The sequence below is a fragment of the Cordyceps militaris genome (genome assembly GCF_000225605.1).
Source record: "Cordyceps militaris CM01 unplaced genomic scaffold CCM_S00004, whole genome shotgun sequence".
Classification (NCBI taxonomy): domain Eukaryota; kingdom Fungi; phylum Ascomycota; class Sordariomycetes; order Hypocreales; family Cordycipitaceae; genus Cordyceps; species Cordyceps militaris.
Window position 1 is genome coordinate 4,361,634 of NW_006271972.1, and position 23,821 is coordinate 4,385,454.

Genomic DNA, 23,821 nt, shown 5'->3' on the forward strand with positions numbered 1-23,821 from the left:
TTGTCAGTCTTCTCTCCATTGCCTTCGTAGCTCCTAATGAAATTGGGAAGTGAAACGGCCCTCACTCCGGTCCTGCCTGGTATTCCTGTCCCCCATTTACCGTCATTATCCCCCCCCTTTCTGAACTGAGAGGACTTGATGACGCGACGACAACTATCAAAAGAATTATGCTTCCCCACGACACACTGCCCACCCATCCCCTCTCTTATCCCCCCCAAAAAATAGCAAGATGACCTGTAACGCTCAGAATACCCTTATGCCGCAAGGGTCGTCTGGAACTACCCTGGCGTCGCCTGGTATCTCCAGCAAGAACGCGACTTTCCAAACAGCTCTTGCCATCCGATCCCGTAAGCGCGAGTACATACCAGTCGACGCTTTACTGCGTCGCGCACTGCACGCCCTCAGCAGTTGCACCACCAGCAGACCCGTGTTGCTGTCTGCTGGACTTTTCTTGCTCAGCTCTCTTTAGTTCCGCGACGTGTTCTTGGATAGCGGCCTGCATCTCTGGCTCGACTTCATCGAGATCGTATGGCTCGGTCATTGACTCGGCCGGAGGAACGTTCTGCACAGCGGGTGAAGGAAGGAATTTGCGAAGGGCCTCAAAAGCCTCGGGGTTTTGTGTCCAGTCCTTCTCCGGCATAGTGACTTCGAAATTGATGTACAAGTCGCCGTGATCGTGATGGCGGTGGGAAGGCATACCCTCGCCGGCTACAATTCTCATGGAGCCTTTTGCCAGTCAGTCTTGATTCAATAATCCTCAAAGGCATGGTTTCAGCGTACCTGTGGTAATGGCCTCGCCCGGGAGGATATCGACGCTCAGCCAACGATCGTCTAAGTGCTCAACGTAGATAGTACCACCGGCAAGGGCAGTGACGAGATCAATTTTGCAGTTGTAGAAAAGGTGGTCGTCTATGCGCCTGAAGCGAGGATGGGGCTTTTCTTGAATTTCGAAGAGAACGTCACCCGCCTGGTAGCCGGGCGCCTGATCACCGTCGCCGCGAAATTCGACCCTGGTGCCGCTGCGGACACCCTTATCGACGTGGACATGCAGAACCTTGCGATCAACAACAGTCTTCTTGCCCTGGCACTGCTTGCAGCGATCTCTGTCCTTTATGATCTCACCTTCTCCTTTGCAGTCAGCGCAGGTAACCTGAAATCGTCCGCCAAAGTTGCGCTCATATATTTTGGTCCCCTGACCATTGCAGCCTGGGCAGTGCTTGGCGGCACCCGCCTTGCAACCACGGCCCTCGCACTTGGAGCAGATGATAGAGCGCTGAAGCGCCAGCTTTGAGATCTTGCCGCGGTATATGTCCTCGAGCGAGACCATATGCGTATGAGCAATGGTGCGAGCCTTACGGGCGGCGCCTCTGTTGCGGCCCATGCCGGCGCCCATGCCACCAGAGAACATATTACCGAAGCTTGCAAAGCCATTTCCGGAGAACATGCTAGCCATAAATTCCTCGGCGTCCATGCCGCCGCCGCCGCCGGCACCACCCTCGAGGCCAGCCTCACCATACTGGTCATAGATGTGTCGTTTCTGGCTATCGGAAAGGACTTCATAAGCGTGGGAAATTACTTTGAACTTCTCCTCGGCTTCGGGATTGTTGGCGTTCTTATCTGCTCGCATGTCAGTCTTGTCAATTTACTGTCATCGCGGAGGGCTGTTTGGACGTACCCGGGTGGAACTGAAGCGCGCCGATCTTGTATGCCTTCTTCAGTTCGGCGTCGGTGGCAGTCGGAGTGACCTATTAGACCGTTAGTAAGGGTACAATAGTAGGGCTAGGGTTGACGAAGCGTACGCCGAGGATATCGTAGTATTTAGTCTCCGCCACCATTGTGATATTTGCAGCGCAGACTGTCGTTCGGTAACTGAAACTCAAGCGTGTTTGTGGAGCAAAATCAGTCTCTGGCAGTTCTTCCTGGGCGAAACTGCGAGCAGGGTTACTGTTGTTCGCATAAGTCAGTCGCGAAATCTGCCAAGTTGTGTTGCGCACTGCTGTGGGCCGACGTGAAAAGAATGCAATCGAGCATTGGGAGACGGATTGATGCGAGAGAGAAGTACCTAGGCACGAATGAAGGTGGTGCCAGTGGAAACAGACGCAGTGACTTGGAACGCAGTATCTAGCTTCTAGCTTTATCGTAGCTAGAATGGGGAATATGGGAAGAAAAGGCGACGGAAAAGCGACGAAGGAGGGGGTCGTAAATATTGCGAGCAGGGTTTCGCAGCCTCGGGCAACTGCGGCTTACCTGGGCAAAGATAGGATCGCGTAGAGCGACGATGAGTCGAGGAAGGACGATGCAGCCTTCGAATGCCCAGGGATCGGTGGCGCTAGAGATCTTTTGCGATTATGTGTTCGGTATCACGAGATTCGCGTTGGGCGTTTGGTCTCGCGAGATTCGCGGAGGAGACGCCAAGCGAAGACCGCAAATCGTGAGCTGGACGGGAGACGGGAGGAAGATACGCGTGTTGGGGTACGAAGATGTAATTCTCGATCTTGTTCGGAGAAGGCGCACGAAAGAGAAGAGAGAAAGATGGAATAAGAACAAGGGTGATGAACAATTAAAAAACGAAGGGTTTGCGGGATCGGTGGTTAGGTACTCTCAATACCTGGGGCGAACGCCGTCAGCGTTGCTCCGTGCGCCCCATGGAATGGTTTCGAAGAATGTCGACCCTGTGGCGGTGCGATGGGTCAGCCTATCGGAGCGGCGTATTTGGCCTTTGGCCAAGTTCCACGGGCGGTTGGCAAGTAGGTTAACTTGCAGTACTCCGTGGGTCCTAAGCAGCCAATTAAAGCCTTAGAAACCAGAGTCCAGAGTAAACAAAGTCCCTTATATCTTAATAACTACCTAGTATACTTAGGACAAATACACTAATTTTAGACTCCTCATATATTAATATTCTTAGTATAATAGCTCTATAATAAGAAGTTCTATATAAATTAGTATATGGATTAGTGTATAAATTACTAGTTTGAATCTAGTTAATATATCCTATAGTTTGTGTTTATTCCGACAGGACCAGAGGGACACAGTCTTGGATTAGTTCGATGCATCGCCATCGTTTTTCTAGTTTCCAGTTCAAGGAGTAATATACCAAGAGCAAAGATCTGAGGCATGTCATGAATCATTTGACGCTCCGGCTGAACCATGACTTCGTCAGTGTATTGAGCCCGTAGCAAAGGCTCGTTGACGAACGCACCCGAGATACCAGAGTGCGATTCATACATCAAGTATAGGTTATCGCCTGACAAGCCCTGAGATATCAGGTCAGAATTGTAAAATTGCCATGTAGTTTTCGCAGTCAACACCGAAAATATTGCTTTGGACTTGTCGGATAGAGAAGTGTTCGAGCTAGAAAGGAGCCTGGCCAATGACAATGGCTATTGGTCTCCGAGCCATTGTCGGTTCATATAGGCCCGCTTGCGGTGCGTGAGCTTGCCCTCATATGCAGATAGGCAGAGTAAGTCCTGATCACGACGGCTGATTTGTTAACAAAACGTTTCGTACGGAATCCAGCGGTGCTCTCTTGGCGCATCGCCTCGCTCCGTTTTACTTTTGTCAGTGCATCTTTTATGCCCACGAGTCAGCGTTGCGTCGCCCATGAGCGCCTGTGAGCATATTTGTCGAAGGATATCTTACTTCTCGCCAGCTTCAGGAGAGTGGGCGCCTTGATTGCAAATCTGGATGCTGGCCTCTTGCCAATGGCTTCGGTGGGTATGTGGGTGGCCGAGGAAGAGAACGCCGAATTCTTATGAAGTATTCATGACGAAATCGACTGAGCTACCTGGAGTCTTGAAATCTCGGTAGCCGTTGAGCCGAATATGTGAGATAATTTCACCACAAATCTGATCTAAATGACAATGACGATATTACTTCAGGGCATCATAAAGATACTGTATTTCATCATCCAAATCGCCAGCCTTGGAATGCGTGGGGTCCGCCGCCATTGTATCACGCCGGTCACCAACTGCGCAAGGCTTGATGTTATATATTTGTTAATTCTTTCGAGAACGTTCATTCTATAGTCCTTCCTCTTTTCGTCGCTGGCCAGCTTTTGGATGCGCTTAGTTGCCTCTGCCTGACATCTGGAAGATGCAGTCTCTTGAGTGTTGGCGAAGTATTGGAGGTCTGACTTTCAGTATGTTGGCCACTAGAAATGTGTGGCGTGTTCGCTATTACGGTATCTGTATCACCTCTGGCCAGCAAGTTGCACCTCGCAACAAAAGCAAAAGGCCAAGTTAAGTTGAAATCTGCCCTACGCGAATGACAAGAAAGTTGGGTAGACAGGGAGCAGCATTAATTTGTTCTAAAGAAAGGGGTATCTTGCTCCAAAGGCCCATTATCGACAAGGCAAGAAAATTCGTAGTCAATTCAGCCAAATTACACTGCTGTTGGTAATGCCAACGGTGACGAAGCATTTCGCCACCACTAGCTCGATACGCAGCCTCGACCGCATCTTTGTTCATGTTTCTCATACGTAAACTCCGTCAAAACGCATCTTCAAAAGGACAGTCGACGCTGTCGTGGCCGTCGCGTTCGCAGACGGCACACCACTTCTCCGGATCCATGATGCCACTCTCTTTGCCTGCTACAGGGCCAGACTCCATTGGGTTCGGCATGATCTTGATGGGTGGTGTTGGCTGTGTGGCTTGCTTTGACCGGACTGTGGTGAGGGGAGCGGGACGGGCAGCATCATCAGCACCGTTTGTACCGCCATTTGTAAACTGCGAAGTCGGCGGCGCCTTGAGTGTATCGCGATCTCCGGCTTTGCTGTTGCCGTCACCTGCATTAGAGACGCTCTTGACGCCTTCCGGTCCAAACATATTGGTGCAGGTGAGAATGTCGTGCCCGCTAGTTTCGCAAATTTCGCACCAGAGTGCGCTAGTCTCCGAGGAATATGTGTCACTCTCCGGCATAGTATCCAGCGTGTTGCCGCGGCGGTGCGTTGCGGCTTCCGGCGACCGAGGCTCCGCGCGTGTCGGGATTACGGTATCGCGGGAATCCCTCAACGAAGATCTATGATGTTGGTACCCGGTTTGACCTTGGTCTGTACCGGTGCCACGGCGGAGATACTCCAACTCTTGCTCAAGTTCCTCTTGCCGGCTATTTTTCTTATCGAGAAGCGCCTGCAGTTCGACCACACGACGCTCCGAATGATCGCGGCCCGCCCCGTTGGCTGTAGGAGCCGGTTGATCGTTGAAAGAATCTCGCAGCGTTGGGGTATGCCCATCTTCGCCGGGAACTGAATCGCGACTGAGTGAGTGGATAATAGCCTTGAGACCACGAATTTCATCCTCCTTTTGTTCCAGCTCTTTGGAAAGGGTAGAATCGCTGCCGCCATTGACCTGCCCTCCTGGCGAGCCTGATTTGTCACGTTCGCGTCGAAGTTCCGACCTTGTTCTCTCAACCTCGCCTCGTAGAAATTCGGCTTCACCCCTGGCTTCGGCTTCTCCGCGACGCGCATCTTCGAGGCCCTCTTCGAGTTCTTGGACCAGCTCTTCCAGTTGCTTGAGTTGATTGGCGACAGAATCTACGTCGACGTTCCTCGATTCAAGCTCTCTAATGTCCGCCATGAGCTCCTCCATGCGTTTCTCATACACACGCTCCGTCTCCGTACTAGCAAGTTCCAGTGTATCAATTGTGCTGCGGAAATCGGCGCGATGAGAATCGAACTCTGCTGTGAGCATAGCAATCTTTTCCGTCTTCTCGCGTAGTATTAGGCGTAGCTGGGTAGAGTCCTTGTCATCCAAACTATTCCGTGCGTGTCTGGGGCCGCCGTCCGACTGATCGATCAGGGACTGCAGCTCAACCAAGCTGCTCTCCATCTCAGCCAGGGTGCTAGCCTGCTCTTTTAATTGGCTGTCCCTATCCTCCAGCTGACTCTTGAGACGCCCAATCTCCTCCTCGTTGGCGTTGTTTGCGCGCGAAGCCGGTCTTCGCAGATTAAAGGCCGAGGCCGAGGTGGACAAGGCGGGCGGCCTGATAGGCCTTTGTGCGAGGGGTGCGGGGTCATCGTCGAAGTTCATGACACCGCCGCCACCCATAGCAGAGTTGCTGCGCTGGCCGTGGTTCACGCTCTGATTAAGGTGGCCGATTTTTTTGTTTGGGTCACCGGCGGTGCCTCTGACACTTTGGGCAAATCGATTGGTCGGACTGGCTTGCCTTGCGGCCTTAGAAGGAGAGGGAATAGATGGTCGAGGGCCCGGAGTCATCTGGGTTCGGCGGACTGGCGATTCGGGGCGGGGGAGCGACATTCGGGGGCGCTGCCTGGACTGCGGGCTGACCGCTCTGGCACCAGGTCCGACTGATGCGCTCAGCTTGGGCAAGGCCGGCATTGGTGGTGTATAGCCTGAGCTTTGGGCGGGAGCTCTCCGGTTTGTAGACGGGGTAGGCGTCGCAGGGTAGGGTGCGTGGTTGGGCGACTCGCGACGGATAGCCTTTGTGATGGGTACGAAGATGCCGGAGCCAGGGACGTTGGTGTTGAAGTAGGATATACTTCCAGTCCTCGTATTAGCAAATTGCAACACGCCAAAAACCTTGTGCATTCTGTAGACTCACCCATCGACGTCGCCGTTATTTTTACCGCGAGGGGCAAACTCGCGGGTCAATTCGATACCGACAAACTGACCCTTCTTCCCTTGGACAGCACCGACGAAGCGAACGGTGCCCTGGAGACCGCCGGGTACCTCGACGTTGTCGCCCAAAACGACGTCGTCGGCGGTACCAAGGCGGCCGGGGGTGGCGGGGATCATTCTGGAATGGCGGAGGACAGAGTCTAGAGCGTAGGTTTCGCTAACATCGGGGATACTGGCGAGTGTGCTGGGGGTGAGAACGGCGAGCGACGGCTTGCGCGACAAGGCAGCCGAGAGTCTGGAATGAGCGGTAAAGGCGGCGTTTAGATCGGGAGTGGAAGCGGAGAGGGCGACAGGCCTGCGCAAGGCGCGACCAAAAGACTTGCGGGTACGGAGGGTGGTGGAAGTTGAAGTGGTTGTTGTGGCCATGATGGGCGCGGGAGCCCCTGTTTGGGCGGTTTTGGAGAAAACTGGAGGTGGGTGCCGGTGGTTCGGGGCGGCGCCAGGCAGGGCTTGAGTGGCTGCAGCAGTTCTCCGCCGTCCCTCTTGAGAGCGATGGCGATAACCCGGTACGCTAATGTAGGTAAAGATGTACCTGGGCCGATAACGCTTTACGCCAATACCGCCAATACCTGGGTTAATACCTAGGTGTTCCGTGGTACCTAGGCACCGAGATAAATCATAGATGAATCGTGCCGTATGTATCTCCGAGGATAGGCCCTCGTTGTACCTATCCGCAGCCGCTATCGAATCGCTGAAGCTGCCGCGGTTTTGCGTTAGCAGGGCTTGCCGCCCGCTGAACGATTGCGGGAACACTGTTGGGTTCCCGCCCGCCTTGGAGAGCAAGTGGTGGCACTGGACAGCTAACCTTGTTGGTGGTAGCCTGGTAGGCAGCGTGGTTGTAGTGACAATTTGCAATGAAAATTGAACAAAAAGAATGTTGGTGAAGAAGCTACGTAGACGTAAATGTAGACAGACGAAAAACAAAACTGCTGGGTCTTGCCAAAGACAGAGAAATGAAGGAGGAGAGGCAAAGCAAACGAGCTGGAAAAAAAGGGCCTGGGCGACCTCAAGTTCCGACTCGCTGGGCGACGGCGGTTCTAGCGCCAGGACCGTGTGGCACGACCCCAGCCCAGTCAGCCGCGCTGCGTGCTGCTAAACGGTTGCTGCAGTGCGTGCAGCTCCCACGTCACACTGCAACACGCCCCTATGGTTTGTAAGGAGGTAAACAACAACAAACCCCAGCACCGGAGCAGGAAATGGCAGCCAAGGGAACAGTAAACAGCGCCTGTATCAGGAAATACACCTGTATCAGGAAATACACCTGTATCAGGAAATAGTCGATTGAAACGTTTCTGCATCGTTGTGCAATTTCGTCTGATACAGCGGAAGAAGTGCATCCAGTTCGAAGTCTGTAACACTTAATGCCGCCCGACATTCACGTACATACCGGATTTCAGACAGCATTGTCCTTAGCTACCTACCTACCTAGGTACCTAGATATTAATCAATTCTTCCCAGATCTTCGATAAACCAGTCCAGACACCATCAGCGCTGCTCCAAAGCTGCAAAACGGCGTACACAGGTGCCATGTCCCATTTACTACCTAGTACTAGTAATGGAATCCATCGTCGCAACGCTACCCTAATAATACACATTTCAAGCCGGAGAGCTGTGATCTCGCTCAATAATGTCTTCACGGGCCAGTGGCCGAGTTCCGTCATTCAACACCATCGCTTCCCGGTGTTGTCTCCGTAGGCGCCGTTCCTCCGCCGAATGCTCACGCGCCCTCCGGAGCTGTCCATCTGTCGGAGGCGCCTCCCCGATTACGTCGCCCACTTCCATCAAGAGGTCCGGCAACTCTCGCATGCGTCGTCGCGAGTTGTCCTTGTCCACCAGCCCCGACTTTTCCAGTGCCCGTAGCCCGCGTCGGCACTGCTCGATCCGGCTGACAATGTCGACAATCCGGTTGCTGCGCACCTCCTTGTAGGCCTTGAAGTGCTGCTTCCTTCTCTCTGGCGTGTCTCCCCATTTTTGCTTGACAAGCCATTTCTCCACGAATTTCGCCTTGATGAGCATATTTGCGCCGTACTTGCCTGTCAACTCCTGAAGAAACTTTAAACAAAACCTTTCGGCTGTGTCACGTAGATAATATTCATCCCAGTGAATATTGGTCACGACAGGCTCATCTCCGTCGCCAAGACTCTGCTCCAGAGATCGAACAAGAGCCGAGTATGCTTTCGGAGTATTCAACTTTGATAAACCATCGAGCCCTATGTCATGGTTAGTTTGCTGGATCCATCAACCTCACCATCGCACTTACCAAATGTTTGGTTCGTGAGCAGCGACAGCGCGCGAAGGCAGTATAGGCGCTCATCATAGCTTTTTACGGTGATGCCGTATAACAGATATGTCATGGCACCTGGGTCGTTGACAGCTCTGTCGCAGAGAATTTTGGTGGCAATATCGCGTATTGAGAAATTGGGGTGCTCCAGAAGCTTGGTCAGCGTGTGAAGTTGAAGAGCGTCCTCTGTATCTTGCGTAATATATTGTGTTTTCGGTTCTGATGGGGGGATTTCGTTGGTATCCCGAATTATGTTAAGGACGGTCCTCATGGTATTAACCACACTGAATGCGGCCAGGCCAACGCAAAGAAACACGACGCGATCATCTCGCGCGAATGCCCAGAGGCCAGCCTTCCAGCTCATGATGCTATAGGGTGCTGCACTCGGTTAGCTGTAGAATATGCTACTAAGAAGTTACCAATAAGCATGGCTTTGCTATGATGGTTATTCGATACCGATGAAGTGGGAGTTTGGGATGCGGAAAGAAGGAGGTGTCTGGGACGTTGGCGATGTTGGTGGAGACGCAGTGCCGATCTAAAAAGAAAACTGGGCTCTTTGACCAGACAGTCAATCCTTGGGATAAGCCGAGAACTCTTCAGGAGCAAGAGAGTAGTTCTTGTAAGAGAAATTATTGTATCATCGAATTGTATTGGATTGTATGGCAGGTATTCTTGTAGTAACATATTCTGTAGATGATCTGCCGGGCGGCAATTGATTTTGCAACACCAGTTACGCCGAAGAGTCGAGGTACGGAGGTACTTTACTGTACAAGGTCATACATCGGTGGGTTGAACAGACTTATCGATAAGTGGCCCGCCAAAAAGAAAAAATCCGGACTGGTATTCCCAGCATCACATTTTTAGCCTCGTGCATCGGCTCAACAGTGCCACAGTTTCTCACGCGACATGGCGGGCTCTCAGTTGAAGCGCCTCAAGGCGTCTCTAAGAGAGCAGGGAGTTATTGGACCTCAGCAATCCAAAAAGCAAAAACGTCGTCACGCCGAAGAACAAAAGGGCCGCAACGACAAGAGGCTGCAACGAGGTGCTGTTTTGTCCGGCATCCGTGAGCAATTTAACCCTTTTGATCTCAAGCACGCTGCACGAGGACCTAAATTCGATGTCACCAGTAACGTGCCCAAAAGTGCCAGTGCTGCCAAGGGCATTCAGGGCCGTCCCGGTGCTGCGAAAGCTGCCAGCGAAGAGCGGGTAAGCCAGGCGCAACCATAATTATCCTCTGCCAGAATTAACCAAGTCCTGAATAGCGTCGCGAAACTCTGTTGGTGGATATGCAGCGTCGTAATAAGGTCGGCGGTATCTTGGATAGACGATTCGGAGAAAACGACCCGACCATGGCCCCGGAAGATAAGATGCTGGAACGATTTGCCCACGAGAAACAGCGTGCTCACAAGAAGAATTCAATGTTCGACCTCGAAGACGACGGCCCAATTAGTGGACTGACACACGGCGGGAAGTCGATTTCTTTCGATGATGACGATGACGGCAATGTATTGGCCGACGATTTCGAGGAAAGAGATTTGGATGCTGAAGATAGCGACGGCTCTGTGCGGGAGCGACAACGCTTGAAACGACTACGAGGTCTAGCTGGAGAGGCTAATAGCGATACAAGCGACAAAGAACCTGACCGCAAAAAGTCCAAAAAAGAGGTGATGGAAGAGGTCATCGCCAAGTCTAAAATGCACAAGTACGAACGCCAGGCCGCCAAGGAAGATGACGACGAGATGCGAGTCAGGATTGATAAAGAACTTTCTAATATTCAGATGCTGCTGTCATCCTCCGCAAAAAGCAAGCGCCTAGAAGGCGTGGCAGCGGTATCTGCCATTGCAGGTGTTGAACGTGGGGAATTCGACAGCAACTTCGACATGCAAGTAAAGCGCCTGGCACAAGACCGCCGCGCACAGCCTCAAGATCGCACAAAGACGGAGGAAGAGAAGCTGGAAGAAGAATCGAAGCGACTACGCGAACTCGAAGAAAAACGCCAAAAGCGTATGCGCGGCGAGGAGGTCTCAGATGACAACGAAAGCGACGATAATCGGGGCAAAAAAATAGCTACTGATGACGACGAAAATGCTGACGACGATTTTGGCCTCGGCGAAGGCATTCGCACCCGCGCAACAGCTACTGACCTCGGACTTGACGACGAAGACGATTTTCTCATCGAGGATGATCTTGTTGCCAGCGGCTCGGATCTAGATCTAGATCTTGTAGACAGCGGCGACGAATCAGACGACGAGTCAGGCGATTCTGATGGTGGAGGGCAAATCGAAGACGACGAGTTCACAAAGGGTATCCTTGACGAGGAAGAGTCTCGAAACCCGGTATTTCGCGCCGTATCCGACTCCAATAACGCTGCTCTTGCAAGGGGCGACGAGCACGGTCTTCCATTTACGTTTCCATGCCCAGAAACTCTCCACGAGTTGCAAGCTATCACATCTCAATACCCCCACGAGAACACACCGAAGATTATCCAACGTGTGCGCGCGCTTTATCATCCCAAGCTTGATGCCAAAAATAAAGAGCGCCTCGGAAACTTTTCCATGGCCTTGGTAGACTATGTGGCGGCGCCGTGGGACCCTGCCACAGCACCACCATCATCGGTCGTAGAGAGTGTCATCCGTCACATCCACTCTCTTGCCAAGATGTTCCCTATCGAAATCAGCAATCGTTTTCGTCATCACTTGAGAGATATTGCAGAAGGCCGTACTCTTACACTAGAGCCATCGGATCTTCTACTGTTGAGCGCTATTGGAAGCATCTTTCCCACCTCGGACCACTTCCATCAGGTCGTTACGCCTGCCATGCTAACTATCGGTCGTTATCTTGGCCAGAAAGTGCCAACACAGCTCGCCGATTTTGCTACTGGCACATTTCTCTGTGTCCTTTCCCTTCAATATCAGCAGCTCGCCAAACGCTACGTCCCCGAAGTCATCAACTTCGCCGTCAACACCCTTTGTGCGCTGGCTCCTACCGCTCCAGCCAGCATACACATCACCACGACCATCCCTATACATGAGAACTCCCAAAAGCGCTTCATTACAGCCACCACCGAGGTTCGCAAGCTCTGCTTCCCCGATTGCATCCCCGGCGAAGCTGGCCACCCGGGCCCGGATGGCGAAGCTGCTAAAATCTCCGCCGCCGCCCTCGCCACGACTTTGCAAGTCCTCGACGCTGCTGCAGACTTGTGGACTGGCAAATCGGCCTTTATAGAGACCTTTGCGCCTGCTCTCCGTGCGTCTCAGTATCTGTCTGCCCCGAAATCCCGCAGTAGGCTGCCGCCGTCCGTCGCGCAGCTAGCTGACAAGCTTTCCACCAAGCTCGAGCGCATGTCGCGTCTCGCCCAGATAGCGCGTCGCCCGCTCGAGCTCCATCATCACCGCAGATTGGCCATCAAGAGCTTTATCCCCAAATTTGAGGAGACGTTTGATCCAGACAAGCACTACGACCATGACAGAGAGCGGGCTGAGCTGGCCAAGCTGCAAAAGGAACATAAGCGCGAGCGCAAGGGAGCGATGAGAGAGCTGCGCAAGGACGCGAATTTCATGGCGCGCGAGAAGCTGCGCACTAAAATCGCCAAGGATGAGGCGTACGAGAAGAAGTTCAAGCGCCTAGTCTCGGAGATTCAGAGCGAAGAGGGCCGTGAGTCAAATGCGTACGAGAGGGAAAAGTCGGCACGGAAGCGCGACAGGAACAAGTAGACGGATGACTCGTCTGTCTTTGAGCTTGAAGTTAGATATTGTATATAGATAATTTACCTCGCCATTTTCGGTGATTGTTTTATTACGCGGAAACCTACTCAGTCATTCTCATACTGGTGCCTCACACTTTCTACCTTAGACTTTCTAACTCAATACATCCTACCTCATACTTTCTCATAGCTTGCGGGCTCAACCCCGACACACAGTCCAAACAACAAAGCTACTAGATTAATAGCGCCTATTTTGCAGCACGTGGGGACTCGGGCCTCTAAAAACGCCGAGCAACTCGTTGGTAACAGAAAAGGGTTTCGCATACGAAACTTTGACCTTGTAGTGCAGAGCATGGGGTCGCATTCTGAGAGACTGATTGTTTAGTGTGTTGTATCGGATGATGTCGAACTCGTGGACTTGTGCCAAGGAAAGAAAAGGATCCGCCTGAGCTGACGAGCTGTTGAGCTGACGAGCTGAAGGTTGAGGGCACCTTCGACCTTCGCAATTGAACCAGTAGGGCTGTTGGAGACCCCACCCCCGCCCTCTTGTGCAATTGCGAGTTTCACCTGAAGATGACCAGGCGCATAATAACTAAATGCTCCTTCGTAACCCGGGGACCCCACGCTCTCTGCATACAAGCGATGGTCTGTTCTTCTTTGTCTGTGTGTTGTGTGGGTTTTGCGGGTTGCGACAACACGGTAGTGGGTTACAATCTTGGCTTTTTTTGCATGCACATGGCGGTTTCTGGTAATGCTTATTGCTGATCTTGGCTCGCAACCAGCTCCTTCTTTTTCCGCGAGGCTGTTGCCACTTTCACTTTCCGACTCATGCTGCTCTATTCTCAAGCTAGATGCTTCGGTAATTGCGCCCATTTCAGCCTCGTGTGTACTCATGGGTAGGGTAATCTCGGATGTCCAGCTGCATTTAAACTTTCGCGGCTGGTGATTGAGGCTAACTAGGCCCCAGCCTTGGCGACCTTCACGTACGACTCCCCCTCCACGCCACCCTTAATGCGTTTGCGGGGATGGTAGGGCTGCTCTGTCATTTTGGGTTGGGTAACACGCTGAGGGGATCTTTGGTATCCATTGCATAGTAACCTGCTTTGCGCTGAAATTGGAAGGCAGGGTAGCGTTTACACGTGCGGGACAGCATGCTTTTTATATGCCTCCCCGCCAAACCGGGCCAATGTCTTACTGCTTTCTGCCTTTTGACCCCAGTTTCTCATTTCGGCAGAGCAGAGCCGCATAGAGGCTCTAGCCCGGCGCGAGGAACAGGCGCTGAGGCAGGGCTGTCATCTGCCTGGGCACAATTCTCGTGAAACTGGCTATCTTCTTGGCCGGCAGCAAGCCAGCGGGACAAGTCGGCCTTGGCCTCAATCTTGACAATAAATACACTCACCACGCCTTTCATTTCTGCTTTTGCGCACGGAGGAGTTATCCTGATCAGGGAGTCGAGGCCTCAGCCACATCTTGGCTATTCTGCGCCATGGCCGTTAGCCAAGAGCCATATCAACCACACTGGTAATATACCCCTCGATACCCTGCTGGTCGGTGGCGTCTTATGCGGGGGACTCGCTTGTCACGACCATGACCTGATTCAGTAGCCATGGCGTGTGGATCGTCAATACCAAATAACGGCATGTCACAAGTTCTACATCACATTCCTGTCAACTTGTCCAAGTACGGTTATCATATCTACCTATAGCCTCAGCAGCTTGGATGAATGACTTGCTTGCTACTTCACCGCCCGTCTTGGCCATCACTGGGTTTTCTTGGCCTGGTATGTCTCCCAAAGAACTATAAAGACAGAGGCAACCCTGCATCCATTCGTGTTCCAGCTACTGGGAGCACTGCCATTGACTACTCTCTACTTCTCAAATCCATCACTGAGGAAATCCTCAATTATTTCCTCATCCTGCCTCGCTTCCGAACCTGAACTCCCGCAACACCTGAACATGGCTCTTTCGGAGAAGAAACAGAACGAGTCAATGGTTGTTGAGGATGAGTACCCTCAGAAGCCGGTTCCCCAGGTTGAAAAAGTCGACTATTCGGGTGCTCACGCGAAGACCGACCCCAAGGAGATCGCCCTTGTGAAGAAACTCGATAGATGGATTATGGTAAGTCTTTACCCAGCCTCCCATCTGGTTGGCGATGTCCATGGCTTCAACCAGAACTAACAAAAGGGGAATAATAGCCGATGCTTTGGAGCATGTATTGGCTTAATTACCTTGACAGAAACGCCATTGCCCTGGCACGGCTAAACCATCTCGAGGATGATCTCAACCTCACCAGCACCCGTATGTATGCTCCGATATTTATTACCGCCAGCTACAAAAGTGCTAACAGGAGAACTCTAAAGAGTACCAAACATGCGTCTCCATCCTCTTTGTTGGCTACATCATTGGCCAGGTGCCTTCCAATATGTTCCTTACTCGCACTCGCCCAAGCCGATACATGGTAAGTTGGTCGACAAGTCACGTACTTGCATCCAAGAGCTAAACATTTCCCAACTAGGGAATCATGATGATGCTATGGGCTATCGTCAGTGCTCTTACGGCTGTATCCAAGGACTACATTGGCCTGCTCCTCACGCGTTTTTTCCTTGGGGTCACAGAGGCGCCATACTATCCCGGCGCAGTCTATCTACTCACTATTTTCTACACGCGTAAAGAGGTAGCCACGCGCATTGCCATTCTATACACCGGAAACATCCTGGCTACTGCTTTTGCTGGACTCATCGCGGCCGGCATCTTCCACGGCATGGACGGTGCTGCCGGCCTCGCTGGATGGAAGTGGCTCTTCATCCTCCAGGGTGCTGTGACCTTTGTCATTGCCATTATCGGTTTCTTTTTGTTGCCCGACTTTCCTCTCACCACCTGGTGGCTCACTCAAGAGGAGAGGGACCTGGCGTACAATCGCATGGAGCTGGACACCGTCGCCAACCAGGGTGAGACAAGCACCTGGAAAGGTCTCCAACAGGCTGCCAAGGACCCCGTGGTATGGATTTTCTGTGGAATGGCGCACATGCACCTTGCGGCCAATGGTTTCAAAAACTTTGTAAGCCTGCCAATCAAATGTACATGAAGAGGTTCTTGCTAACACAACCGCCACCGTGATGTAGTTCCCCACAGTCGTTCAAACCCTCAAGTTCAATACGACCATCACACTCGTGCTTACTTGCCCCCCATACCTCATTGCCGGCGCTGTCACGATCTTGCTATCATGGTCCTCAGGTAAGATGAACGAGCGCACATGGCACATTACACTCTCCAAGGCTGTAGCTGTGATCGGCTTTGCCTGCGCCGCTGCGACTCTCAACACTGTCGGTCGCTATGTTTCCATGGTTGTCTTCACCATTGGCACTTATGGCGTCAACAGCCTTATTCTTGGCTGGTGTGGCAGCGTGTGCGGTCAGACCAAGGAGAAGAAGGCGGCGGCGATCGGCCTAGTGACGATGATTATGAATATCAGCTTCATCTGGACGCCTTATCTGTGGCCCAAGAGTGATGGCCCTCGCTATGCTATTGCTATGGCCAGCAGCGCGGGATTCAGTATCGCCACGGCAGTCTTGGCGTGGATAGCCAAGCTGATCATGCTTCGACGGAACAGGAAGTTGAGGGCTAGCGATGACGAGACAACCAACTACTATGTCTACTAGATGATGAATCACAGAATGAAGACAGATATGATAATGAGCTTACTATGGAGGTGTTTTGTTGGTTTCTCAATGGTACAAATAAAACCTACTAGGCTAGAGGCATGGATACACGATTCTCATAATCAATATTAGCCTTGTGAGCCTCCAATCTGTCCGTACAGGTGCCAAAAAGACGACCCCACACCCGCGTCTGCTTGCCGTAATTAAAGCTCCTCTTCCAACCCTTGCGATGGTGCAGATCATGGTCCTCGAGGGCAAGCTCCATGTCAATCTGGCCGAGAATGGCTGAAATAGGAGACGGAACAACGCCATGGACGCGCAGGCCGCAATGGCCCCAGACTTCGGCCCAAGTAAGGTACTCGAAGCATATCCACCACTCGTAGAAACCAAGAGGTAGCCCAATCGACCGCAGGGTTAGGTACGTGAGGAAGGGGACAATGAGGATCTCGATAATTTCCTGCTCGTCATCGGCAAAGCCAGAATGTACAGCGGTTGGGTGTTTGGCGAGATGGTGAGTTCGATGGTATTTCCATAAGCCAGGTAGTTCATGGCACGCGCGATGGTACGAGTAGAAGAAGAAGTCAAGGACAACACCATAGAGGCTGAGCTTGAGGAAGAAGGGCGCCCAGGTGCTGGTGTCGCTTATTGCTGCCAAGGGGGACACCTCGGGATCGTAGGTGAGATAGACAGCCATTGCCATCCGGAACCCGGTCGTCTTTTCCAGCTCGCCGACAATTTTCCACGTTCCCGTGTTGGGGATGCCGTCGCGGGCCGCATCGCCGTCAAGAACACCGTACTTGTAGATGAGCCCACGCAATAGACTAACCTCGCGTATAGCGATTAGTTTGTATGCGGTGTAGTAGAAGAGGATAGCGGCGATTTTGCCCATAGGCCACCCCGTGAGCATAAACCAGGCTTGGTGTATGAGGAGTGGCAAGGTGGCAAAAACGAGAATATAGCGGTGTTGGGACCACGCAGGCATGAAAGGGATCTTGTCCGTCATGGCAAACTTTGGCGGTGACTCGTCTGGGTAGATGGGGTATAATTTGAAATGGTCAACGGCGCGCTGGGCTCCGTTCCATGTCTTCGGATCCGCCTGGGGCCAATCCGAGACCATGGAGTGTTGGTTGTGTTCCTGGGCTCTGCCCATGTTGGCGTTTTATTATGCCTCTCTGGTGAAGATGGTTCAAAGTACCGGCAAGTTGGTCAACGTGATGGAGGCTTATTAGAGACTGCTGTCAGTTTTAAGTACACCATGCCCTGGCTTGTGACTGCGACCGAGTTGAATCAGATCCCGTTGCCACGCTAAAGTTAGCCGAGAGCGGCCGAATAAATTACCCCGAAGTTGCGCTCAAGAGACAAATACCCACCCCGATCGACTCCGCTATTGCCATTCTGTCGTAGGGCATGGGCGGCGAGCGGGGGTCGGAGAACATTCGTAATCGTTGCTAGAATAGTGAGAATAGAGGGGTTGATTAACATGTGCGTTGAAACTTGTTGACACATCCAACTCTAGGGAAGGTAAGATGCTGCCATTAGATATGCGGCCTGCCAAGATTACTAGCTGCAACGCTGAAGCTGGTTTATAGAAAGTACCGCTGAACGTGTTTCATCCTCAATTATCCAATTATCCGCCGAGGCGGGCAGTAGGCCTCTTTAGCAAGTAATTTTAACGAGGATGATATAGAAGATAGCTTTTACTTTCCCTGCGCCTGTCCCTGTTGGATTGAAGCCTAATTCGATGCAATGCGAGGAACCGAATAAGGGCCACTCAACGTCTTTGGCAATACTGCGATCTTAGTTTGTTTTTCTTTAATCATTGATATTTTCCAAGACCTTATTCTATTTCGCTTTGTCTCTTTTTATCAACTTCTTTATTATTCATGTAGTGCGCTAGGACTCCTCTTCAGGCCACTAACTGGGAGCTTGCAGGTGCCGAGGAACCGCGATAGGAAAGTGTTTCGCTCGGGCGCAGGGCACTCGGGAAAGGCTTTCCGCCAGACGGCGATCTGATCAATAAAACAGGGTACGTAACTACTTGGCGAGTTGCGGAATTCGGTCACCGATCGACGCGGGGCTGATGCTATTTGACTCCTGTCGCATTTGGCATTTGCGCAATGTATCGTCAGACTCGCAGATTTTAATCAGTTTTGAACCTCAATGTAGTACAAGGCGAGACTTTTCCGATATCGTCCTACCCAGTTTGTAAATGAAGCCTAATAAGTGTTGCCTAGAACGGACAGGGGGGCCTGTCGCGAGCCGTCAGGGTTGTCGCCTAAACATTGCTGCAGCCTGACCTGGCCGTGAAAAAGTCTCACGGTTCTGCTGTGTATCCGTGAAAACCAAGTGAACCACTCAGGGGATTACTGCACCATAGGTACTTTATCCCAGACGTAAAATTCTCTCTCGCAGAAGTACTGCGACCGAGGCAAGTACAAGGCGCGCCAACAAGTGGCAACGCGTACTGATGGCGACACGTACTGGCCGAGTAAAGCAGTGCGCACCAAGGGTGTCCGGAACATTGTGCTCTGTGTGCTTGAAAATATAAATCGGTGGGATCGCCCTGCTGTTTCTCTTTCAGAAGAATTACTCACAAACACGACACATCTTTCTCTCCTCCTTACAATCAACGCTAAATCAACGATGCCTCAAGCCAAAGCAAACCCAGTTCTCGAAGAATTCAAAAATGCTTTGGCTGAATCGAAGCATTTATATGCTTGCGGCGGCCGGATTCCCGTCGTGATGCCTACCGTTGAAAGTGGAGGCGACGCAGCATCGTCACTCTCTCGAGCTGAGCAGCCACGGCGATCGGGTCCAGTAACAATCCGATGGGACGTCGGCGGACTGTCGCCAACCGAAGAGTCTCGATGTCGTAAAGTAACTCTTCCAGCTACTCGACCGGCTGATCGCGATGCTCTCAAGGACCTGCTTCAAGATTGCCAGCCGGCGACCTTTGGCCAAGACGGCAAGGATGTCTACGACGAGACCTATCGAAAAGCACTCAAGATGAACACAGACACCTTCTGTAGCACATTTGACCCTTATTCTGTCGGAATTGTTGATTCTGTGGCGCAGATGCTCCTCCCGAGCTTTTTGGATTCGGCAACACACCGAGCGGTCGAGGCGAGGCTCTACAAACTCAATGTAAGCCGTTGACCTAACTATTGCGTCTGCAAGTATGACTGACGTCTTTTTTTTTCCGTATAGATTTACTCCGGCCCATCTGGCATGTTCAAGGCTCATGTCGACACGCCTCGTTCACCGATGCAGTTTGGGTCGCTTGTCGTTTGTCTGCCCGTCGAGCACCAGGGAGGACAGCTCAAAGTTCGCCACAAAGGTGAAGAGATGACTTTCGACTGGGGTATTCCGGCCGATGAGAGACAGACGCCGCATATTGAATGGGCAGCCTTCTACAGCGACTGCGAGCATGAAGTGATGGAAGTCTCCAGTGGTACTCGACTCACCCTGACTTACAACCTCTACGCAGTCCAGGGAGCTGGGCGCTTGACGGGCACACACTTGACACTGGATCCGACGCGACTGCCGTTGTATCGCGCTATTGAGAAAGTGATCTCCAATGATCCATTCTATGGGAAAGGTGCGGAATGTCGCTTCTCGACGTAATGTGCAGCATTTACACTAACCCATGCCTCGTAGGCGGGACGCTCGGCTTTTGGTGCTCCCATGCCTACGCTTATAATAATCAGCAAGAAAACCCTCTCCCAGAGACGCTTAAAGGCGTTGATGCAGCCGTGTGGGAAAGTCTCAAAGCTCTTGGCATCAGTGTTGAGACTGCGCCAATCGTCGAAATGGACGGTGAGACCCGCGAAAGATACTGTTACTATTACGAGGAAAGCGACCACTATAAGGGAAGTGACTACCATGAAGTTAGCACCCAGTCCGAAGGAAGGATGCCTCCTCATATGCCGTCAAAGTGGATAATCGGAAACAAGTTTGGTGTGGCAATAGACCGGGGGTATCGAGTGGAGGAGATAGCTCAAGACTATCACAGGATGTTCACACTATGGGGCGGCACCTATGCCAACGGCCCGATTCATTGGCTCACGAAGCCAACTCAGACCGAACTTCAAATCGTCTATACGAAGGCAAGTTTGAGCTACCAAAGCTCTTCGTGCATTTGTGCTAACTGTTCGGGCTAGTATGGTAACGAAGCATCGGCGGATGCCATGTACTCACGCTGCGCGATCCTTGCAACCCTGCCATCGAAGAGCCCAGCAGCTTCTAAGTAATAAGTCCCATTTGATTAGCTTCACAGTGCATTGAAGAAGAAGCTTTGACGCGAGAGATAAATGCCGCTAGAAAATGGGAGGGACCTGTGAGGAGGGATGTATCGCAGTGTTGACAAATGTCGTCGCATTTATGTCACTGCCCGAGAGATATGCGTAGCGATAGAGCTTATGTAGCTTAGAAGAGTACCCCTGCGGACAACTTTAATTACGGACAAGAACAAGAAAAAAAAAGACCTTGCAGGGCGCCCTTTTCTCAATGGATTTGTATCCAAGTAGGCTCCTTGTTTTTCTGTGTTGCTTCTGCTTAACTGCTACACTTGCTTGGTCAAACATATTCCTCTGTGCCGACCCTTGCTTACATGCAGACGGTTGTAAAACGACGCCAATCACCTGTCCAGTGCCTCTAAGTAACAAAAATTCGCATCAAATACCGTTTCGTTATCGACAGCCGCGTTATGAAATCTCAGCGAGTGCCTTCTCCATGGACTTGCGCCATCTGGGGGCGTTGCGCTGGAGCAAGAAGACACAGATGTAACTGATGACCATGCAGAAGAGGGATGTGGCAGTGAATACCCAGCCGGGTCCAACGGCACTCAGCCACGGCGCAGCGACAACAGTGCCGATACAACTCAGAAGATTGCGCACGAAATTGTTGACGGCAACACCCGCTGAGCTTCTTTTGCGGATGAACTCGGTAAGCATCGTCGTTGCCGCGGACTATTTTCTTGTTAGTCGGGTCTGTGACTGGAAGTAACTACTGCCAGTAATGCGGTGAAGCAAGGAACAGCCTACAAAGACGAGCATGGAAGTGATTCCGAAGATGAATGCCCCAACAGCTGGGGCAGGCCACATGACGCCGTAGTTGATGGTCCATCCAAACAAGAGAAGGCCGCAAGGATATACTGTCACGGCAATCCAGGCATTCTCGCGAAGACGGTCTTCCGGCAGATAGATCAATTTGCCCTTGTCGTTGTAGCGATTCGCCTTGACAGCCTCTCGCGCCATGATGTAATCTAGCCAGCGACCACCCAGCAGTGAGCCGACAATATAGCCAAGTCCGGACGGAATGTAGAGCAGGCCGACAGTAAGCTGTGAATACGAGTACGGCGGCTTAGCAAACTGTTGCTGAACAGTAATGTTCATGACAAAGAGACTGCCAAAGGCAAATGCGGCCAGGACAACAGTAATGAGGACGGGAGGGAACCTAAGAAAAAGCAATACTTTAAGAGGAGCAAAGACAAACCGGTGGACACCATTGATGAATTTTTTGGAGTGCAGTTTCGCCGATTCTCTCGTCGATAAGCGCCGAAGCGGCGCCGTGTCGCTGGGTGGCGGCGCGTCCCGAGCCAGCGTCTCGGGAAGGAGGAGGGTCAGCATTATGACAATGACGCCGCCGTAGATAGCTAAAAACCACATGGTTGATTTCCAACCAAACGCCTGGGATAGCGCGCCGCCAATGATGGGCGCGAATAAGGGCCCGAGCAGAGGGCCGAGGTAAAACATGCTCATGGCGAGGCCGCGCTCGCGGGGTTCCCAAATGTCGGCAATCGTCCCGGCACCGACGGCTTGCACACTCGCAGAGGCACCACCGACACCGATGCGCATCACGATCAGCATGGAGATGTCGACGCTGAGTGCGCTTGCGACGGAGAAGAGAACAAAGAGTGTGAATGATACGAGGTAGATGGTTCGGCGACCAAATTGCTCGGACAAGGCCGACCACCAGATGGGGAATATGGACATGGCAACCATGTACATGGCAACAGCTAAGTTCGTTATAGTGGAAGTAGTGTTGAACTCTTTAGATATGGTGTTTAAAGCGGCTATTAGACGTTAGGCTTTCATCGATGCTCAACATGATGCAAGATTGGGTGAATACAAACGATAGAAAATCGAGGACCCGAGTGGTGCAGCCGCGGTTGCGACCGCAATAGTCGCAGTAATGCCCCATTTAGTCCCTCTTGTATAATCGTATGGATTTGTGATTTCTGGTACAATAGTGAAGCGGCTTAAGAGTCCACGGAGCTCGCTTCGCGGTACCTTAACAGCCGGCCTCGCGCAAGTAGACGATGCTCTTGACTGGATCCGCGCCATGCCGAGTTCCGATGTGTTGTAGGGGTCGACAGGGCTGTGCGCGAGGCCGTCCAGCCCAGAACCGACGACATCTTTTTCATTCGCGCGCGAGTCCTGCGACTCTGAATTTTCGGGCTCAATTGACAATGCACCAGAGGGAGTTTTGCAGTGCTCATGTTGGTCGGAAGATTCCTGTTTGGAGACTGAGACAGAGTCCGAGTTAGAGAGCATAGGAGCCATGGTCATTAGGCAAGCCCCGAGAGCCGCGTAATGGCTGGTTGTGTGGCACCGAAAAGGCGATACAGCCCAGAGACATGTCGCGAGCGGCAGCAGCGAAGGCGAAGATGGGTGTTTACGGACAGATGCGTAATATAGCCAGCAGGAGACTCAAGAGGCAAGCCCGCGGATTGCTAAGCAGGATGATGATGCTCAGGTAAAAGAAACCCCGATGACGGCCCCAGCCGAGGCCAGTTCATTACGGTGCAGTTTTCCATGGAGAAGTACGGGTATTACTCAGTGCGTTTTTGCGTTTTGGCCCCTTGGCTCACTCATCCCCCGCGCGCCCCGCCATCACAGGGCGCTATGATCCTTCATTTTTCAATTTCTTTCCAAACGTTGAGTAAAGCGGCCCTTCAAAGCAGAGGCCCGAAATGCGAGTAGTAATAAATCCATCCACCTGTGTTCTCTTCATGCCACTTTTCATAACCGCGACGAGCACAACGAGTATCATACCTATCCACAACGGCGGACCTAAGGTGAGGAGAAGAGGCAGCGTACAAAGGAGGACAAGATCTATGGACGGAATCGATGCATTAACCACCAACTCAAATGCCCTACAAATGCACACCCACACAGTTATATAAGTAGGATATAGGCTAAATAACATGAGTAAGTCTCATGTGCGCGCGCCGTCAACCCGGGGACTTCCCAACACTTCCAAAGGGTCCGCATTCTCGCTGTCTTTGATGTACGGCCCTTTTCCAGCCTGTCTCTGCATGCTTCCGGAGCCGTTGTTGATGACGCCTTCCAAGACGGCAATTTTTGGAATTAGAGAATCGGCAGCGACTGTTTTTACCCACGAATGTGAGAAAGAGAATGAGGAGAAGCAGGTCGTGGATGACATACTCGGTCGGGCTACTACCGTGGTGGCTCCGATGAACAGTCCTGCAGCCAGGATATGTTGAAATTGGGCATGCATTGTGATGATGCTAGTTAGAACTT

General features: G+C 52.1%; 11 protein-coding genes across 11 annotated transcripts; 3 read left to right on the forward strand and 8 right to left on the reverse strand.

Annotated features, from left to right (window-relative positions):
- Positions 1-376: 376 nt before the first annotated feature.
- Positions 377-1,835, reverse strand: CCM_06395 (mitochondrial protein import protein MAS5; the record flags this gene model as incomplete). The annotated part of the gene is made up of 4 exons (XM_006671535.1): positions 377-726; positions 781-1,617; positions 1,676-1,745; positions 1,800-1,835. The coding sequence occupies 4 exons, from the start codon at positions 1,833-1,835 to the stop codon at positions 377-379; spliced, it is 1,293 nt and encodes a 430-aa protein (XP_006671598.1).
- A 2,652-nt stretch (positions 1,836-4,487) lies between these two features.
- CCM_06396 (Noc1p protein, putative) lies at positions 4,488-7,001 on the reverse strand (the record flags this gene model as incomplete). Its single annotated transcript, XM_006671536.1, has 2 exons — positions 4,488-6,495; positions 6,559-7,001. The coding sequence occupies 2 exons, from the start codon at positions 6,999-7,001 to the stop codon at positions 4,488-4,490; spliced, it is 2,451 nt and encodes an 816-aa protein (XP_006671599.1).
- Positions 7,002-8,231: 1,230 nt separating this feature from the next.
- Positions 8,232-9,280, reverse strand: CCM_06397 (uncharacterized protein; the record flags this gene model as incomplete). Its single annotated transcript, XM_006671537.1, has 2 exons — positions 8,232-8,845; positions 8,896-9,280. 2 exons carry the CDS (start codon positions 9,278-9,280, stop codon positions 8,232-8,234), a joined length of 999 nt encoding a protein of 332 aa, XP_006671600.1.
- Positions 9,281-9,822: 542 nt separating this feature from the next.
- On the forward strand, positions 9,823-12,629 carry CCM_06398 (rRNA maturation protein; the record flags this gene model as incomplete). Its single annotated transcript, XM_006671538.1, has 2 exons — positions 9,823-10,122; positions 10,179-12,629. 2 exons carry the CDS (start codon positions 9,823-9,825, stop codon positions 12,627-12,629), a joined length of 2,751 nt encoding a protein of 916 aa, XP_006671601.1.
- Positions 12,630-12,857: 228 nt separating this feature from the next.
- Positions 12,858-13,513, reverse strand: CCM_06399 (uncharacterized protein; the record flags this gene model as incomplete). The annotated part of the gene is made up of 2 exons (XM_006671539.1): positions 12,858-13,093; positions 13,156-13,513. The coding sequence occupies 2 exons, from the start codon at positions 13,511-13,513 to the stop codon at positions 12,858-12,860; spliced, it is 594 nt and encodes a 197-aa protein (XP_006671602.1).
- Positions 13,514-13,841: 328 nt separating this feature from the next.
- On the reverse strand, positions 13,842-14,030 carry CCM_06400 (uncharacterized protein; the record flags this gene model as incomplete). Its single annotated transcript, XM_006671540.1, has 1 exon — positions 13,842-14,030. The coding sequence occupies one exon, from the start codon at positions 14,028-14,030 to the stop codon at positions 13,842-13,844; it is 189 nt and encodes a 62-aa protein (XP_006671603.1).
- A 544-nt stretch (positions 14,031-14,574) lies between these two features.
- On the forward strand, positions 14,575-16,277 carry CCM_06401 (MFS transporter; the record flags this gene model as incomplete). Its single annotated transcript, XM_006671541.1, has 4 exons — positions 14,575-14,736; positions 14,814-15,076; positions 15,166-15,676; positions 15,741-16,277. The coding sequence occupies 4 exons, from the start codon at positions 14,575-14,577 to the stop codon at positions 16,275-16,277; spliced, it is 1,473 nt and encodes a 490-aa protein (XP_006671604.1).
- Positions 16,278-16,365: 88 nt separating this feature from the next.
- CCM_06402 (Fatty acid hydroxylase) lies at positions 16,366-17,427 on the reverse strand (the record flags this gene model as incomplete). The annotated part of the gene is made up of 1 exon (XM_006671542.1): positions 16,366-17,427. One exon carries the CDS (start codon positions 17,425-17,427, stop codon positions 16,366-16,368), a length of 1,062 nt encoding a protein of 353 aa, XP_006671605.1.
- A 1,493-nt stretch (positions 17,428-18,920) lies between these two features.
- On the forward strand, positions 18,921-20,527 carry CCM_06403 (uncharacterized protein; the record flags this gene model as incomplete). Its single annotated transcript, XM_006671543.1, has 4 exons — positions 18,921-19,421; positions 19,485-19,875; positions 19,935-20,383; positions 20,438-20,527. 4 exons carry the CDS (start codon positions 18,921-18,923, stop codon positions 20,525-20,527), a joined length of 1,431 nt encoding a protein of 476 aa, XP_006671606.1.
- Positions 20,528-20,980: 453 nt separating this feature from the next.
- Positions 20,981-22,840, reverse strand: CCM_06404 (MFS multidrug resistance transporter, putative; the record flags this gene model as incomplete). Its single annotated transcript, XM_006671544.1, has 3 exons — positions 20,981-21,244; positions 21,320-22,350; positions 22,411-22,840. 3 exons carry the CDS (start codon positions 22,838-22,840, stop codon positions 20,981-20,983), a joined length of 1,725 nt encoding a protein of 574 aa, XP_006671607.1.
- A 655-nt stretch (positions 22,841-23,495) lies between these two features.
- CCM_06405 (uncharacterized protein) lies at positions 23,496-23,798 on the reverse strand (the record flags this gene model as incomplete). The annotated part of the gene is made up of 2 exons (XM_006671545.1): positions 23,496-23,665; positions 23,726-23,798. The coding sequence occupies 2 exons, from the start codon at positions 23,796-23,798 to the stop codon at positions 23,496-23,498; spliced, it is 243 nt and encodes an 80-aa protein (XP_006671608.1).
- Between the last annotated feature and the right edge of the window lie 23 nt (positions 23,799-23,821).